This window comes from Naegleria fowleri (genome assembly GCF_008403515.1).
Source record: "Naegleria fowleri strain ATCC 30894 chromosome Unknown tig4, whole genome shotgun sequence".
NCBI classification, from domain to species: domain Eukaryota; phylum Heterolobosea; class Eutetramitea; order Acrasida; family Naegleriidae; genus Naegleria; species Naegleria fowleri.
Window position 1 is genome coordinate 798,718 of NW_025407936.1, and position 15,698 is coordinate 814,415.

Below are 15,698 nucleotides of genomic sequence, written 5' to 3' on the forward strand. Positions count from 1 at the left end.
GAGAGAAAAAGATTATTTCAGATCATCAGGAGACAAACCCATTTGTCCAGACAAACAACTCACCAGTGCTGTTTGAAATTTTCAAGGTCGTCCGAAACTGTACAGATGTTATCTCTTCGCGACTATTAGCAGGCGAGAGGACAATAGTACTCACCATTCTGGTACACGATTCTGATGGATTTTTCACGATCAAAAACAAATTACTCTCTCTCTCTTAAATTCTCTCATGATGAAGCAAAAAACAATAGGAATTGCAGAGCTAACGGTGCTCGTAACGAGCGTCTTTACATGTTTCAGTGTACTGTTGCAGGCGAAACCATTGAATGACTTATCAAGAGGGCTCGTATTGACTACTCTTCCATATCCTGAAAATAGGGATATTTCATACACCAATAGAATTAGCCAAAGCTATTATGTGGTTCAATTTGTGTTGGATAATACGAAAATTGATTTGTGTGATTCAAGCAATCTAATCAAGAGTATGAATAATATTGACCCAAGATTTGATATTCCGATACAAAATTCATCATCTATTTTGGACCACTCGATTTGTGTTGATTACTTTTGTGATTGTTCTATTGATTCCAATGTTTGTTTTAATTTAACCATTAACCTCATGAATAATTCCACATTTCGAATGCAATATTTCAGAATGATTAATTTTTGCATTCATTGTGACAATTTTCATTCTCAAGCATTCAGAAATGCAATATCCATGAACAACCATGGCCAATGTCAGTCAAAATTTCCAAGTTATGAATCATTACAAACATCAATGCTTAAACACTGTAATCACAAAATCAACCTGCAATCCATCGATACCATTATTTCAAACAGCTCCTTCAATACACTGAATTTTAACGTTGGAATTTTAGATTGGAGATTCTTTCAACCTGGAGTTTATTATAGTAGTATTTATTTATCAAATCATTCAAAAACAACTTTAGACAATACTCTTCATTTATACAATATTCTCTTTGTTTCAGAAACGGTGAATCCAGTGATGTGTTGGTGTAGAAATGAATGGGGGGAAAAGTTTTCATTCCAATGTGCAGATGCGTACTATACCTTTCTTCTTCCTTACAAGTACATTGGTTCACCTATAGTAATCTTTTTTTTATTTTCCATTAATTTAATACTTTTCATAGTGTACATTATTATTCCACTTGCTCTCACGAAACAAGAAATCATTTCCTCCAGGCTTAAATCTTTAATTGCAAACCAAGCAACCTCTACCTTCCTTCCAAATATTGTTTGGAAAATAATCTTCGAGGAATTACTATACTCAGACTTGAGGCCTACTATTTTACTATTTCTACTGTGCTCTGTATTGTTGATACTTTTGGAAAACTTTATTCTTTTTATTTGGAATTTTAGATTTTTCTTTGACGCAATTGGATCTGACCTCTTAATGGGATGTTTCAGATCGATAGCAATTTGGTGCTTTTCATTCGCTTATATTTCTCTTCTAGTTCATTGGGGACACATTGTTGATTTATTGGACTCGTCAACGACAAAAAGAACTCTCTCTCGAAGAAATTTGATAATATTAGCAGCCATGTATGCATTCAACATAGTTACACTGATCGTAGGAGCTATTGGTTGCATTATTTTAGAAGGAACCTTTCCATTATTCGCTGTTGCTGCCATTTGCATGATTGTTTGTCCGAACATTTTAATAGTTGTGTTCAGTGCTTACAGTTGGATCATCTTTAAAAAGTTGAGACATTCCCAGAAAAACATTTCAGAATTGAAATTCACGAAAAAGATGGTACTTTTCAACTTGGTACTCATTGTGTCCTTCCTAGCTGCAGCTGTTTTTCTGCCAACATATATTGACACTTGGGATTTGTTTGGAATTTATGTCGGTCTGTACAGATCTCCGTTCATTGATGTCACAAGTTCTATAATTTTACTCTTCATTACTTACATTCTAGCAAACGATGTCGAAATTTCCAAACATTACAGTACCTCTGTTAGTGATATTTTACTTTGTAATTGGTTTAAAGACAACAAGCAGAACAGAACAAGCAAGGAAAAGATTAATCATGGTGGAGATATTGCTTCGAAGCATAAATCAAAACAGATACAGCCACAACAACCTTCAAATGATTCAACTCCTTCACCATCCGTCGATCAAGTTTGACAAGTTTCACCACCACGAACTTATTCCAAGCAATTTAAACTCATTTCAGACCAAAGAAAAGTATTCTAAAAAAACTATGACATAACTTTGGGAACAAAGCTAGTAATCCAACACTCACAGGACACACAAATGGTGATAAGACCACTTTATTCCTAAGGCGGCATTTCAGTTTCAAGTTTCCTTATTTACCATGATCATCATCATGTCTTTGAAACTACCAAAAAAAATGTCAAGATTGTCTTTCCTTTTGTTATCCTTTCTGTTCATGTTGATGTCAAGACTGCCACCGTCATCTTTCACGAGTTGCCTTGCTGCATCCTCTTCAAAAACTGTGAAAGCCATCCAACTCGACGTGGAACCATACACCTTGCCCGAATGGTCTCAAAATCAAACACAAACAGCCAACTACTTGGACATGATCGATAAATTGAAAGCTCTCAATCCTCCCATTCCTCTTCGATTTGCTACTCCTAGATGGTTTGATGGAATTTCACACACTCGAAATGGTGTGACTAAAAAATTGAGTGAATTTATTCAAGACAAGGCCAATCTCATGATCATGGATTATGTGAATTCAGGAACACGAGCCATTCGAGATGCAAATTCTGAAGTACAATACGCTCTAACAGTTGGAACAAAAGTCGTGGTTGGTATTGAGACCATGTACCTGCCATCGGAACCGACAGCTACTTATTTTGGAAAGTTTTCACAAGAATTGGAAAATGATTTGACTTTAATTGAAAACGTATTTGCTGGGAATGCTTCTTATGAAGGAGTTTGTGTTCATGATTACAAGTGGTACAAAAATTTCACACAAAATTTCACTCAACCATTGACAGGTCCAAAACGAGATCTCTACGTTTGGGATAATTCTGTCATTTTGAACGACGCAACACAACAAGAATTTATTACCGATTTAAACAAGCTTAAAGGAAAACTAAGAACCATTTATTTGGAATCTGCTACTTTGGTGAGCAACAAAAATTATTGGAATCAAACCTTCACCATGTTCCAAAAATGGAATAAGGATTTTCAAGTGAACATTGAATTAATTTCAGGTGATACATCATGGGCACTTCCATCTGGACATGCCAATGTCATTGCTTTTGTGAATGCAAGTATTCAATTTTACAATGCATTTCCATCAGATCTTGTGATTGAGAAATCATCATCTCCAACTCAACCTCAAGTTTCTTCTTCTCAAAAAGGAGGAGGAATGAAATCATCCTCTCGAGTCAATGAAAGCGTCGAGTGGAGAGGTTGTCCCACCATTTGGATGATGGGTTTGTTTTTTATGTTGTTATGGTTGGTGGAAATGTAATAACTTGTAATCAACATGGGACACAATTAAAGACACTTCTTGTAAAAACATGAATCTTCATCTTTTGAACGACCATTCAGTTTAATTTGAATACATTACATTTTGATATAATTTATTCATGATGTTTAATTTTGAAAACGAGAAATAGTGTTTATCAAATCTTAAGAACCATTTCTACTTTGCCCGACTGACTCGAGTCGTAAAGATTCGTATTGCCCGCATTATCTCCACTTCGCATTTCATTTGGAGAGCTATGAGTTTTTTCCACTGAATTATCTCTGACAGGTTGACATCAAGGTGAATTTATCGATTCTCCTCATAATTACGTATCGAATTAATTTAAACATGCTTAAAGAATGGGGGCAATCTTGAGCCGTTCCTCTGCTGCCACTACAGAGTCGAATCCAACGACACCATCACCACCCAAATCTTCTTCCAACAAGAAACGTTCTCAAATCACTAATTTTTCATCCCGAGTATCAAGTGGCAAAGCTCAATCGGAACCCAATCGAACCAGTGTTCGAAAAAAGTATCCTCATCATGGTGATGAATCGAAAGATTTAGAATCCATGTGTGCCGTTAAGAGAACACTTTCTGATCTTTCTTCATCTCCTTCTTCCGCTCGACCTTCACAAACCAGCCAAAACAACAACAAGGATCAACTTGACAACAAGAGGAAACATCAACACACATTAAGAATGTCTCTTCAAATTGAAATTGGATCTTGTTCAACACCATATCAAAAAGAAATGTCATTTACTGACCAAAGTGTAAAATCTCAAGATGCTGCTTCTGCTGAGGATTCAAGTAACAGTGATGAAAGTTGTTCATCCGGTTCCAATTTGAATCAAAAGGAGGAACCATCTTCCAAATGGTGCAATCATAACAAGGAAGGTGATGAGTCATCTCCAAGCTATACATGTGACAGTGATGTGGATTCCATCGAAGAAGCTTATCAAAGCATACTCAAGACTTCAACATTGGGTAAAACAGCTAATGAGATTTTACAAAAGAAAACCTTAAATGGAGCTATTTCAATCAACAAGCCATCAAAAACGACAATGAGTCACAAAAAACGAGAGCTTTCACAAAAAACCATCACAGTGTCGTCTCAAAGCGTCATTAAGAGTGTCGTGACACATCGAGGAGTTTTGAAAGAGCAAAATCTACCAGATGCATTGAAAAGAAGAGCAGAAACGACTGGTTTCCATGATGACCAATCAAATCTTGTGGTTTCTCATATTCAAACCCATCCAAAACAATCAACAAAGTCAGAGAATGCAGTACTTTCATCCTCCTCCTCCTCAACCACCTTTCCTTCTTCATCCATGACAGAAAATCATCACCACAACTCCCAACCATTCTCCCTTTCTGTCTCTTCTACTGCAACGAACAATAATCAGTTGCTTCTTCATAATCCTGCCTCTCCCTTTCCTCTCACTCCAAAATCGAATCAACCCTTGCCAGTGACAGCTTTCATTGACAACACTTTCAATGATGAAAATAATTCTGGACAAGTGTGTGTTGGCTCGGACACAATTTCGAAAACTCTCGCAACATCTTCTTTAACCACTCCAAATGGAATTGTACTCACTCCATTGAGACGCAGAAAGCAAGTGTTCAAGGAAGAAGTTCAAATAGACGTCACTGCTCCTTTGATTCAAGTACTAAGTCCAGATGAACAACAAATTGCTGTTCAGAATAAGCCTCACCTCAAATGGGCAGAACAGAAGAAACGAAATATGATCAAAAATAAGAGTCAATCTAAGTTGGTGTGTGATGGTGAAATGTTAGGAATCAATAAGGCTCAAAAAAAGAAGGTGAAAATACGAACGGCTGACGACCAAGAAATTCTACTCATCAAATAATACATTGTTTGTATTCTAACTTTTTAAATTGTTGTTGAATGACTTTAGAAAATTGATAGTTTGTTAAATTAGTCATGCATACCGCCACCTTGACCTCCTTGTTGTTCGTCATCTTCGTCGTCGTCCTCGAATCCCCTGTCACGATTTTCAAAAAGAAGATTGGCTGCCATTTCTTGGTTTCTATCACATGCCAAATAGGCTTGAATAGCCTCATTTTTGGTAAATCCTAGACCGACTAATTCATTGATCTTTCTTTCATCCTCACGAGTAATGTAAACAGTACCTGGTGGAGGTTGTTGACCTCCTGGAATTCCTGCTTGTTCTCCACCAGTCTCTCCTCCGGTTGGCACACCAGTTGGTGGCGTTGTTCCTGCTTGTGTTGGTCCAGTTTCATTAATAATTTCCAAAAATTCACGAGGATTCGATTGAATGATTTGATATAACTCCGGACTCACTTGCGATACATGTTGTAAAAATTCACGTAAAAGTGTTGGATTTTGTCTAATAGCATTTCTCAAATTGTTAAGCTGTGGTGAAAGAGTAAACAAATCACGCAAACTGAACCCCTGTTGGTTGCCCTGAAGTCCTGCAACACCACCTTGTGGTGGAGTTGGCATATTTCCTCCATGTTCTTGCATCATTTGCTTGACATTTTCTGGAATACCGGAAATGAGAAATTCAGCAGCAGTGGCTCTATCATAAAAAGCAGCCTTCATACATTCATCGATATCATTTCTATCATAACCCATCTCCAAAAATTGTTGTACTGCCTCGTCGTATTCAGCAGTTCCAGGTCCACCTGGTATTTGCTCTTGAGCTTGAGGTGTGGTTGCTGTTGTGGTTGTTGCTGTAGTACTAGCAGGAGTGGTCATAGAAGGAAGTGTACTTTCGGTTGCTGTTGTGGTAGTTGGTGGTTTTGTTTCGGAGGAGGTAGTAGTAGAAGATGTTGTTTCCTCTTCCTTCTTCTTTGGTTGAGTAACATGTTGCTTTTTTCTTTGCTACAAGAATAACAGCAATGTTAGATTGAATATTTGCGGATTCTATTGTTTGATCATCGTTTAATTCCTTTCCTCCGTAAATAAGTTTCATACCAGCACTGCTGAATTCGGTATTGTCCTCTACCAATTGTTTCAAGTGTTTGATCTGAATAATAACGATGTTTATCGAATTAAAAAACCATCCATTGTTTAAACATTATAATAATCCATACAACACACGAGTCAATATATTTGATCTTGTTGATGGATCCAATCATAACCGGTTACTTACGGTATCGGTAGGATTGGCTTCTAACTCAAATTGTCTCTTTGTTACCGTCTTGAAAGCGATCAACATTTTTTATGCGTTTTGGTTTTGGTGAATCTTGTCTTGTCGGCTGAAGGTCTTATTTTTAGCTTGAGGTTCCTGATGAAAGAAAGGCTTCTTCTTCTTTGTCGAGTCTTGTTAGTGATGATGATGCGTTCCACTTATTGAGGCTCAATTTGGAGATCTCAAACCGTCCTCTCATTATATCTGTCTGTGGAATCCAACAACAAGAGCACTTTCATATCCACACACTTGAGTGCTTAATAAAAAAGGAATTCAATCAAAAAAATGCCTTCCAACAATTCTTCCTCTCAACCATCGACACACACACCACAATCAAAATCTTCGTCTCGGGATGATATCGGGACGAGTGTACCCATCCATAAGACATCTTCCTTTCAATCGGAGAAACCTGAGTTTAGATCCACTGAGGAAATAAGTAATTATTATCTAAAGAATACAGCTGTTTTGCTTAATGAAATCTTAAAGTGTGTGGAAACAAAACACAATCGTTTTGAATGTAAAGAACAAATTGAGAAATTATCACAAAATTTATATGAATATCGATCAGAAGTGAGTGCACAAGAACGAATGTGGAAAAGCGCACTTGAATCTGTTTCAACATTTTCCAGACTACCCTTTCAGTCGAATGTCATGATCAAGGAATTAAATCGTCAACAACGACAACTTTTTGATGAACAAAGCAGACACAATTTTAACAGATTGACACGAGAACAGGGATCTATGGGAAATGCAAATGATAACATGTTTACAACAATTGCATCCGGATTGAGAAACTTTGGAAATTTTATCTTTTCCAAAATTACTCGAGGTGGAAATGACGATTAAGTTTCTGAGTTTAATGGATTAGTTTTGAAGTTTTTCATCGTACAAAAGGAAAAGTCATCTTGTTGTGGAATGTTCTAGCTCGTTCCCTCAACACTTGAGGTTGGAAATAAAGCAATCGAAACAAATGCATTTTCAAAAAAAAACAAAAAATGTCTTCTCTTGCTGGCTATTTACTCGACAAGCAAAAACAAGTCAAATCTAAATCCCAGTTGAGTTCATCATTTGCTCCGAACTTGGCAACAAAAAAGAAGGTTGGAGGAAGCACGACCTCTGGTGTACCATCCTCTTCCAATGCTACAACTCCAACCACTACTACTACAACAACAACAACAGCATCATCATCCGAAGTCGCGGGAGTAGGTCCACTTCATACTGCATCATCTACCACAACAACTACAACAACCAGTAGAGTTGGTGATCCGATCACTCCTCTGCAAAATAATTCTCTTGAAGAAGATAATATTTCGTTGGATCATTCACAAGCGTTAAGCTCGGAAACAACAAGTCCAAAAACCATTGCAACCAACAATAGCGATCAATATGAAAATGACGATTCTACATCTAGTAAAAGTTCTAATAGAAAGAAGAGAGGAAAAGGAAGAAAACGAAAAACTAACGACAACGACGATGAAAATTATTCGGATGATCAATCTGATTCAATTTCAACAAATTCAAATTTAACATCAACCTCAAGCACATCTAAATCTTCTACTAGGTCAAAATCAAAAAAGTTAAAGAAGCCAACTGGAGAATTTAAAACTATTTCTGACTTTATCAGGGATGCAATTTTAAACGATTACATTTCAGAAACAGCAACAAATAACAATAATGCTAACGTTTCTGCCGTACAAGCCAACCGAATCAGTGCAGACGAATTTGTTAACGATGATGATTATGAGCTTGCTAATTCTGATTTAAACGAATCATACAGGGAGAAAATTCATGAAATTGAATTTGAAAATAATTCCGATAATTTATCGTCTGTCAGTGTGCCATCATCGAAATACAGTGATTTTGTTGAAGTAAAGCCAAAACCAAGTATTATTGGATCCTCAAAAAGAGCCACAAATAACGAAGAAAATGATGACTTGGAGGACTTTAATAATGAATTTGATGATGATGAAGTAGAAGAATATGAAAAAACCATTGGTCCTTCTATTTTTTCTTTTGACAGCGAAGGAAATATTAAATTGCAAGAAGAACCATCTAAAGTGGAACTCACTCCCGTCACAGAAACAGGAAGAGGTGAATTCAATTATTCAAGGGCCATGAGACTTGCGAACCTTGATAAAAACAAACCAATCACACAAGCAACATATGCTAGAAGAGGAAAGGGAGAAAGATGGACAAAAGAAGAAGTTGAGTTATTTTACAGTGGATTAAGGCAATTTGGTATGGATTTTTCAATGATTTCAAGATTGTTCCCAAAAAGAACAAGAAGAGAAATCCATCAAAAATACAAGAGTGAAGAAAAAAAGAATAAGAAAAAGGTTGAGTTCGCCCTTAAAAACAGAGCACCTATTGACCTCTCACTCTTCCAAAAGAAAAGTACAGAAAAGGATAAGATACAAGGTATTGTCAGAAAGAAAGTCACCAAACAACCAGAGACAGCCCCAGCCACTATCGATCAAAACGAATTTGAAGAAGTCACTGCAACTAAACAAACTACGGATCGCTCTGATATGGAAACTACTCATGACTATGCAGAGGATGAATTTTATGATGATCTTGATGACTTTGAGGAATATGGAACTACATCTGCGACTAACAAATCTACTGCTATCAAGACAAATGCAAGCAAATCTACAGAGAATCATCATGACGAATTTGAAAGCGATGAAGAGTACCATGACTCTTTTGGAAAGGGCGTTCTCGGCAAAGATGATGACGAGTTCGAATGATTTCGCAATACTTATTTGTAAATTAATTTTCGATTTATTTCACACTTTTTAAGATGAAAAGTGAATATCTTGTTCGTTCAATCTGGTTAGAAGTGTCAGGATGTCATCTTGGTCCATTTTGCAAGGTCGTTTTTCTGTCATTTTAAGCTCTTCTAGAGTTTCAGCAATAATATCTTTCACTTTCTGTTCATATTCGTTCATTTTGGATTTCTTTTTTGTATCTACTTCGTCATCATCGTTCATGTCTTCATTATTGTTCTCTCCATCGTCATCTACCATATTTTCAGTAGCTGACAAAATTTGCGCGTTCAAATTACTTTCGGTTGAAGCTGATTGGCCACTCTCTTTCATTGTGATCACTCGTTTATAATTTTCTCCTAACAATTTCAGTAACTTTTTGTTTTTAAAAACTGAACCTAATTGTTTGTTTCTTCGTTGGAAAAGAATACGTGCCAGACCATCCCATTCCAAAAAGTTGATTGGTGGTGGTGGATTTTTTGGTTCAATTCTCACAATGCTACTTTCAACTTTTGGTGGAGGTCTAAAACTATTCTTGCTCACTTTGACAACGTGGTCACATCTTGCCAATAATTGACAATTAACAGACAATCGACAGTATAAATTATCTCCTGGTTTAGCAACTAATCTTTGAGCGAATTCACGTTGATACATGAGATATGCAACTCTGAATGATGGTTGATGAGCCAATAATTTAAATGTAATTGGGCTAGAAATTTGATAAGGCAAGTTAGCAATACATAAATCAAAATACGGTAATTCCACTTTCAACGCATCCTTATGAATAATTTCAAGTTTAGATTCCAAACTCGTTCCTTGAACACGCTTCTTTAACTCAACAACCATTCTCGGATCAACTTCAATTGCAATCACCTTTTTAGCCTTTTGCAACAACTTGACCGTCATGTTACCGGTACCCGGACCGATTTCCAACACAATATCCGTTGGCTGTATACAAGCTTTCTCAATCACATGATCAATAACACCCGGATTGATGAGGATGTGCTGACCAAAACTTTTCTGAAATTGAATACCTTGTGTTCGACCAGCAGTGGCAGTGTTGGATTTTAGAGCCTTCTTCTCTTTGGGCATTTTTTTGTTTCAACAAATCGGAAAACCGTTCATCAACTTTTTTGAATGGACACTTTGATGATGGATAATCATTGGAGAATTCAGTTTGAAATGTTGATGATGATCTTGTTTGGATCATGCTATCACAATACTGAGAATCGAGACTCAACATTGTGAATAAAGTTCTTTGAAATAAAATTAAAAAATGAATCCACAATCCACTCAAGGCTTATCATCATCTTCTGGCGGAGGTGGTGCTTCTGCATCATCATCGTCGACGCAACAAACGAGCTTACCAAGTACGATTGCAAATAATGCTGGAAATACAATTTCTTGTGGAGATTTATTCACCTCCTTTTTTAATCAAAATCATCATCAACAGAATATGAAAGCCGGAGCATCAGCCAAACAACAACAACAATATGTTCAACAATTAATTCAAGAAGATTTAGATGATTTTCAGAATCCGAATTCTAAAATGTTTAAGAAATTTCTTTATCAAATGGTTGTCAAGTATGTAGCTGCTGTACGAGAGTTCTGTTTTAGATTAATATTGATCAAAAATTCTTATCTGCAGTCAACTTAAGCACGATGGATTTCAAGGAGCAGCCAATGCTGTTGCAGAAGCTCTTTTTTTAGATCAAGACATCAATCTCTATGATAAATCTCCCCATAGATTAAGTGAATTGGTTTTGCTTGGACTGGAAGCAGAGAAGGAATTAAAATTTGATTTATTTGTGGAACCATTCTCGAGTGGAACCAAAAAATCGTCAAAAAAGAGAAAGGGTGATTTTGCGAGCCAACAAGGCCATTTACTAACACTAGGAGAAAATTTTTACAAAACTTCAAACCCAGAGGGAACATCAACACAATCTAAATCTTCTGGATTGTCACCTGATGGATTGGCGCTAAAGAACTGTACATTCACAACTAAATTTATCACCACTCACAAAGGAGCTGCTAGATGTGCAAAATTTTCAAATGATGGAAGATATGTAGTTACCGGATCAGCTGATTGCTCTCTTAAATTATTGGATGTCTCTAGAATGAATTATCATCATCAAACAAAAGCAGAAGTTGAGGATTATTCAAATGCTAAACCGGTTATTAGAACTTTCTATGATCATCAAATGGATATTAATGATGTTGAATTCCATCCAGTATTACCAATTATTATTTCTGCCTCGAAGGATAGGACCATCAAGTTTTTCGACATTACCAAACCAAGTGTTAAAAGAGCATTTCACACAATAGATGAATCACACAACGTTAGGACACTTTCAATTCACCCTTCTGGAAATTATTTACTTGTAGGAACAGAAGACTCCATTATTAGAACTTATGATTTAACAAATAATTACAAGTGTTATGCTTCTTCAAATTCGTACGATAATCATATGGGTGCAATTAATCAGGTACGGTACTCATCAGATGGAAAGATGTTTATCAGCGCTGGAAAAGATGGCTCTATTAAATTGTGGGATGGAGTAATTGGACGATGTGTTACAACAATTCCAAAAGCGCATGGAGAGGCAGTTTTCAGTGTACAATTTTCTCAGAATTCTAAATATTTCTTATCTGGAGGAAGCGATGCAATTATTAGACTTTGGGATATCTCAACAGGAAAACAAGTTAGAACTTATGAACCTCCTAATCCTCATGAACTCACATCCAGAGTTCAAACTACATTCAACTACAATGAAAGTGGTGTTGTTTCTTCCTTCCACAATGATATCTATATGTGGGACACAAGAATGACATCAATTTCTCATCATCTCTCCGGCCACATCAAACCAGTTCGTTGGGTTGCCACTTCTCCATGTATGCATGCCTTTATGTCTTGTAGTGAAGACTTGAGAGCTCGCTTTTGGAATGGAGAGCCTTAATCTCATAGATCGAGGAGTGTGTTATTTTCGAAAATAAAAACGAGTTTGATACTAAAGATGCGATTACTTTATCATCCATCAAAAAAAATTTTTATTTCTTCGCTCCGAGTTTTAGTGATCATCACATTGTACGGACAAGTTGGTGTTCTATCTGTTGTTCCGTTCAAAACTGATTCTCGTTGAATACTCTCTCTGATAAAACAACAGTGATTGTTTAGTTGCTGATTCGTAAATTATTATTGTGTCCATACAGTACGTAAGTGGAGCGATTTTGAAGAAGTTTACTCTGTGAGTGATCCTACGATTCACCATTCCTCAAAACTCTAGTTTATCAAATTTAAATAGAAATGGGAGTGTTGAGTTTGTTTGTACAAGAACAACGAGAGCCAAGGTTGAATCTCTTCCTTCATTCGTAAGTTTGCTCGCTTCCCAAACAACAACCTGTTAAAATCCGTTTATCAATTTATTATTACTATTATTCGTTGGCGATGACGAATTTAATATAACAATAATAATTATCATCAACAGTCATCACGAATTATCACAAAATCAAGCCATCACCATATCAGATCACTTCGCCAAACAAATCGCGACCAACACATCAGCAAGAGGAGAGGTGTTTATTGCCAAAAAATTTAGAGCTGTTTTTATCTTGCTAAACGAAGTTTATGTCGTCACTGTTTGTCATAAATCCGATTATCCTTATGATGCTCTAAGATGTGCCAATAATGCTAAATTACTGATGTTTGAAGCCTGTAAAGGAGTCGAAGTGACAGTTGTGAACTTGTACAAAAAGTTTGGACAAATTATGCTTGCACTTGAAGAGCTAATTAATGAAACAAACACATTTAAACCACCATCAACAAGTATAGAAATGGTTGGAAAAACAAAATTGGGAGAGGCTCACCATGTGTCTTCTCAGTATAATGGTTCAACATCTCAAGCAAAAGCAAACTCAGTGAGTACAGCAGTACCACCTGTGGATGCTTCACAAAAGAAAGCTAGAAGAGGCACTATTCGCCAAATGGAAAAGCTCATTTCTTATACAGCTGATGAAATGTGGAAAGAAAAGCAAAAACAAATGGAAGTTCATCAAAAAAGATTTCAAATTTTAGACAAATTCAAATCACCAATTCTAACGGCAAATAATTTTCAAAATGGAGAACAAAATGGCGAGCATCACAAAGATGAACAAGCCTCTATACTTCCAGACCCTTCAGATATTGTTAATTTTCAATTTGGTTACGATTTTACTGCTCCTGATGAAGAAGATGCATTGCCAAGCTTTAATCATAGAAGGGCCAAGTCTACCAATTCATCAGGGTCTGAGACTAATGGAATTTCTAGCTTTAGAAAACGCCAAATGGAACACATCACCATGGGACAACAAGTATTTCCACTTAGTGACGAAGAATGGCATTCACTACAAGCACCAACTCTTCCTGAAAACTTAAAACCAATATTTATACCTCCAGCAAACAATGTTACAACGAAATTGCCTCCTCTTCCACCTTCTCTCATTCCCTTACAACCTCAACCTCTTCGTCCACAACCTGCAAAAACCAATACTGCATTCGATCGTGGTGATAGCAAGCTCATTAGTTTCGAACCTTTTGATTTGCATGGAAGTAGTGCAAGTAGCAGAGTTGAAGGAGATGATACTGAAGTTGACATGTCAGACGAAGATGTAACATTTAGATCCGACAAGATGACAGATAGCACAAACGTTGTTGACTCTGTTTATGAGTATAATCCTCCAAAATTCAATACCCATGGCTCTTCTTCGAACGTCCTATTCCCAACACAACCTTTGCAGCCAATGCAACCATTACAGCCCTTACAACCCTTACAGCCAACGAAAATTACTCAGCCAACCAACAATGCTTTATCAAGCAACTTTTTGGACGATGTTTTTGGCCCTATGACTTCCACAAATACTGCGAACACTGCTCCATCTCAAAATGCTACTTCACTTTTGTTGGGTAATATTTTGAAACCTGCAAGCACAACTGGTAATAATGATACTTTTGTCTCTTCACCACCACCAAACGTTATCAACGTATGGGAAAATGGAGCTGTGCCTCCAGTGCCTCCTGTGACATCTACGCCCCTTAATAGTCAACCAATTCGAAAACCAGTAGACAATAAGGTTGTTACTACAAATAATAACACAGTCAACATGGACAACAAAGAGAGTAATTTATTGCAAGAGATTCAAAACAAGCAACTTAACCCAGTTCCTAAAATGCCAGTATTTGATCCAAACGAACTCAAGAAGAGTATTGAACAATCCCAGCAAAAAAGAGCCGCCGTTCTTCCTTTCAAGGTAGTTGTCACCGAGACCGTCGTGAAGAACATGAGTGGGCTAACAGAGGAAGAATATAATTTCTTGGGCCAAATCGAGCTCATACTATTCAATCACGAAAGCTATCGAGAAAGTGATAGTTATAATTTTGTGCTTTCTCTAGTGAATGATCAATTTAACAACTCTGAAAATTTCACAAAAATTGCCAAAATAGTTTGCAATCCAAAACTTGCTAAAGAAGTAACAGATGCAGAAAATGTCACAAAACACGCCTTTGAATGCAATATTACAGGACAAGAAATTAACCCAAAAACACAAAGCGCAATATTGCTAAAGTATAAGCTGAAAGATCACCTTAATCTTGTACCTTTTAAACTCAGGCCACTCTATTTCATGGTCACCAAAGACAATCAAACCATGCTAACAGTTACCATTGACTACATTGTGAACCCTGCCACACCACTAGACAAACTTTCCTTCCTTATTCGTGTTGCACCTGCTCTTGAACAAATAACTCTCAAATCTCAATCAAAACCAGAAGGTCGTTGGAATGCAACTAGGCAAGAGCTTCTTGTAAATGTTGATCAACCAGGACCTAAGGGGTCGGTCATGGCCAAATTCCTGCTCAACAAAGCTGTCACAGATATTGGAGAATTACAAACAGAATTCTTGTGTAAATTCAATGCAAAGGGACTACTTGGAGGTTTTACTGTGGAAGGAGGTGAAAGCAAACGAAGTATTCACAACACTGTCTTCCTTGGAGGATCTGAATATAACATTACGACGCCATCATGGAAGTATAAGCTTACTTCAGAAAATTTAAATCCTCAATTTGCAAGCAATAAATAACCTTAAAGTTGTTTGAATAACTCTTTTGTTTTAAACTGGAATCAAACGATAAAATTGTATTGTAAGAATCAGCATCATTTAAATAATACTAATTTAAATTTATATTAAATAGTAATCTGACTAATTTTTGTTGTCATGTTGTCTGTTCGTTGGATCCAATCTTGTCAACAAAAATGCTG

The 15,698-nt window shown here is 36.6% G+C and overlaps 9 protein-coding genes across 9 annotated transcripts; 7 read left to right on the forward strand and 2 right to left on the reverse strand.

Annotated features, from left to right (window-relative positions):
* Positions 1 to 226: 226 nt before the first annotated feature.
* FDP41_007946 (uncharacterized protein) lies at positions 227 to 2,146 on the forward strand (the record flags this gene model as incomplete). Its single annotated transcript, XM_044711746.1, has 1 exon — positions 227 to 2,146. One exon carries the CDS (start codon positions 227 to 229, stop codon positions 2,144 to 2,146), a length of 1,920 nt encoding a protein of 639 aa, XP_044568744.1.
* A 226-nt stretch (positions 2,147 to 2,372) lies between these two features.
* Positions 2,373 to 3,467, forward strand: FDP41_007947 (uncharacterized protein; the record flags this gene model as incomplete). The annotated part of the gene is made up of 1 exon (XM_044711747.1): positions 2,373 to 3,467. The coding sequence occupies one exon, from the start codon at positions 2,373 to 2,375 to the stop codon at positions 3,465 to 3,467; it is 1,095 nt and encodes a 364-aa protein (XP_044568745.1).
* A 356-nt stretch (positions 3,468 to 3,823) lies between these two features.
* On the forward strand, positions 3,824 to 5,335 carry FDP41_007948 (uncharacterized protein; the record flags this gene model as incomplete). Its single annotated transcript, XM_044711748.1, has 1 exon — positions 3,824 to 5,335. One exon carries the CDS (start codon positions 3,824 to 3,826, stop codon positions 5,333 to 5,335), a length of 1,512 nt encoding a protein of 503 aa, XP_044568746.1.
* A 68-nt stretch (positions 5,336 to 5,403) lies between these two features.
* FDP41_007949 (uncharacterized protein) lies at positions 5,404 to 6,670 on the reverse strand (the record flags this gene model as incomplete). The annotated part of the gene is made up of 3 exons (XM_044711749.1): positions 5,404 to 6,300; positions 6,347 to 6,478; positions 6,605 to 6,670. 3 exons carry the CDS (start codon positions 6,668 to 6,670, stop codon positions 5,404 to 5,406), a joined length of 1,095 nt encoding a protein of 364 aa, XP_044568747.1.
* Positions 6,671 to 6,928: 258 nt separating this feature from the next.
* Positions 6,929 to 7,489, forward strand: FDP41_007950 (uncharacterized protein; the record flags this gene model as incomplete). Its single annotated transcript, XM_044711751.1, has 1 exon — positions 6,929 to 7,489. One exon carries the CDS (start codon positions 6,929 to 6,931, stop codon positions 7,487 to 7,489), a length of 561 nt encoding a protein of 186 aa, XP_044568748.1.
* Positions 7,490 to 7,638: 149 nt separating this feature from the next.
* Positions 7,639 to 9,390, forward strand: FDP41_007951 (uncharacterized protein; the record flags this gene model as incomplete). Its single annotated transcript, XM_044711752.1, has 1 exon — positions 7,639 to 9,390. One exon carries the CDS (start codon positions 7,639 to 7,641, stop codon positions 9,388 to 9,390), a length of 1,752 nt encoding a protein of 583 aa, XP_044568749.1.
* A 48-nt stretch (positions 9,391 to 9,438) lies between these two features.
* FDP41_007952 (uncharacterized protein) lies at positions 9,439 to 10,500 on the reverse strand (the record flags this gene model as incomplete). The annotated part of the gene is made up of 1 exon (XM_044711753.1): positions 9,439 to 10,500. The coding sequence occupies one exon, from the start codon at positions 10,498 to 10,500 to the stop codon at positions 9,439 to 9,441; it is 1,062 nt and encodes a 353-aa protein (XP_044568750.1).
* Positions 10,501 to 10,684: 184 nt separating this feature from the next.
* FDP41_007953 (uncharacterized protein) lies at positions 10,685 to 12,365 on the forward strand (the record flags this gene model as incomplete). Its single annotated transcript, XM_044711754.1, has 2 exons — positions 10,685 to 10,992; positions 11,057 to 12,365. 2 exons carry the CDS (start codon positions 10,685 to 10,687, stop codon positions 12,363 to 12,365), a joined length of 1,617 nt encoding a protein of 538 aa, XP_044568751.1.
* A 347-nt stretch (positions 12,366 to 12,712) lies between these two features.
* FDP41_007954 (uncharacterized protein) lies at positions 12,713 to 15,519 on the forward strand (the record flags this gene model as incomplete). Its single annotated transcript, XM_044711755.1, has 2 exons — positions 12,713 to 12,777; positions 12,894 to 15,519. 2 exons carry the CDS (start codon positions 12,713 to 12,715, stop codon positions 15,517 to 15,519), a joined length of 2,691 nt encoding a protein of 896 aa, XP_044568752.1.
* Positions 15,520 to 15,698: the final 179 nt, after the last annotated feature.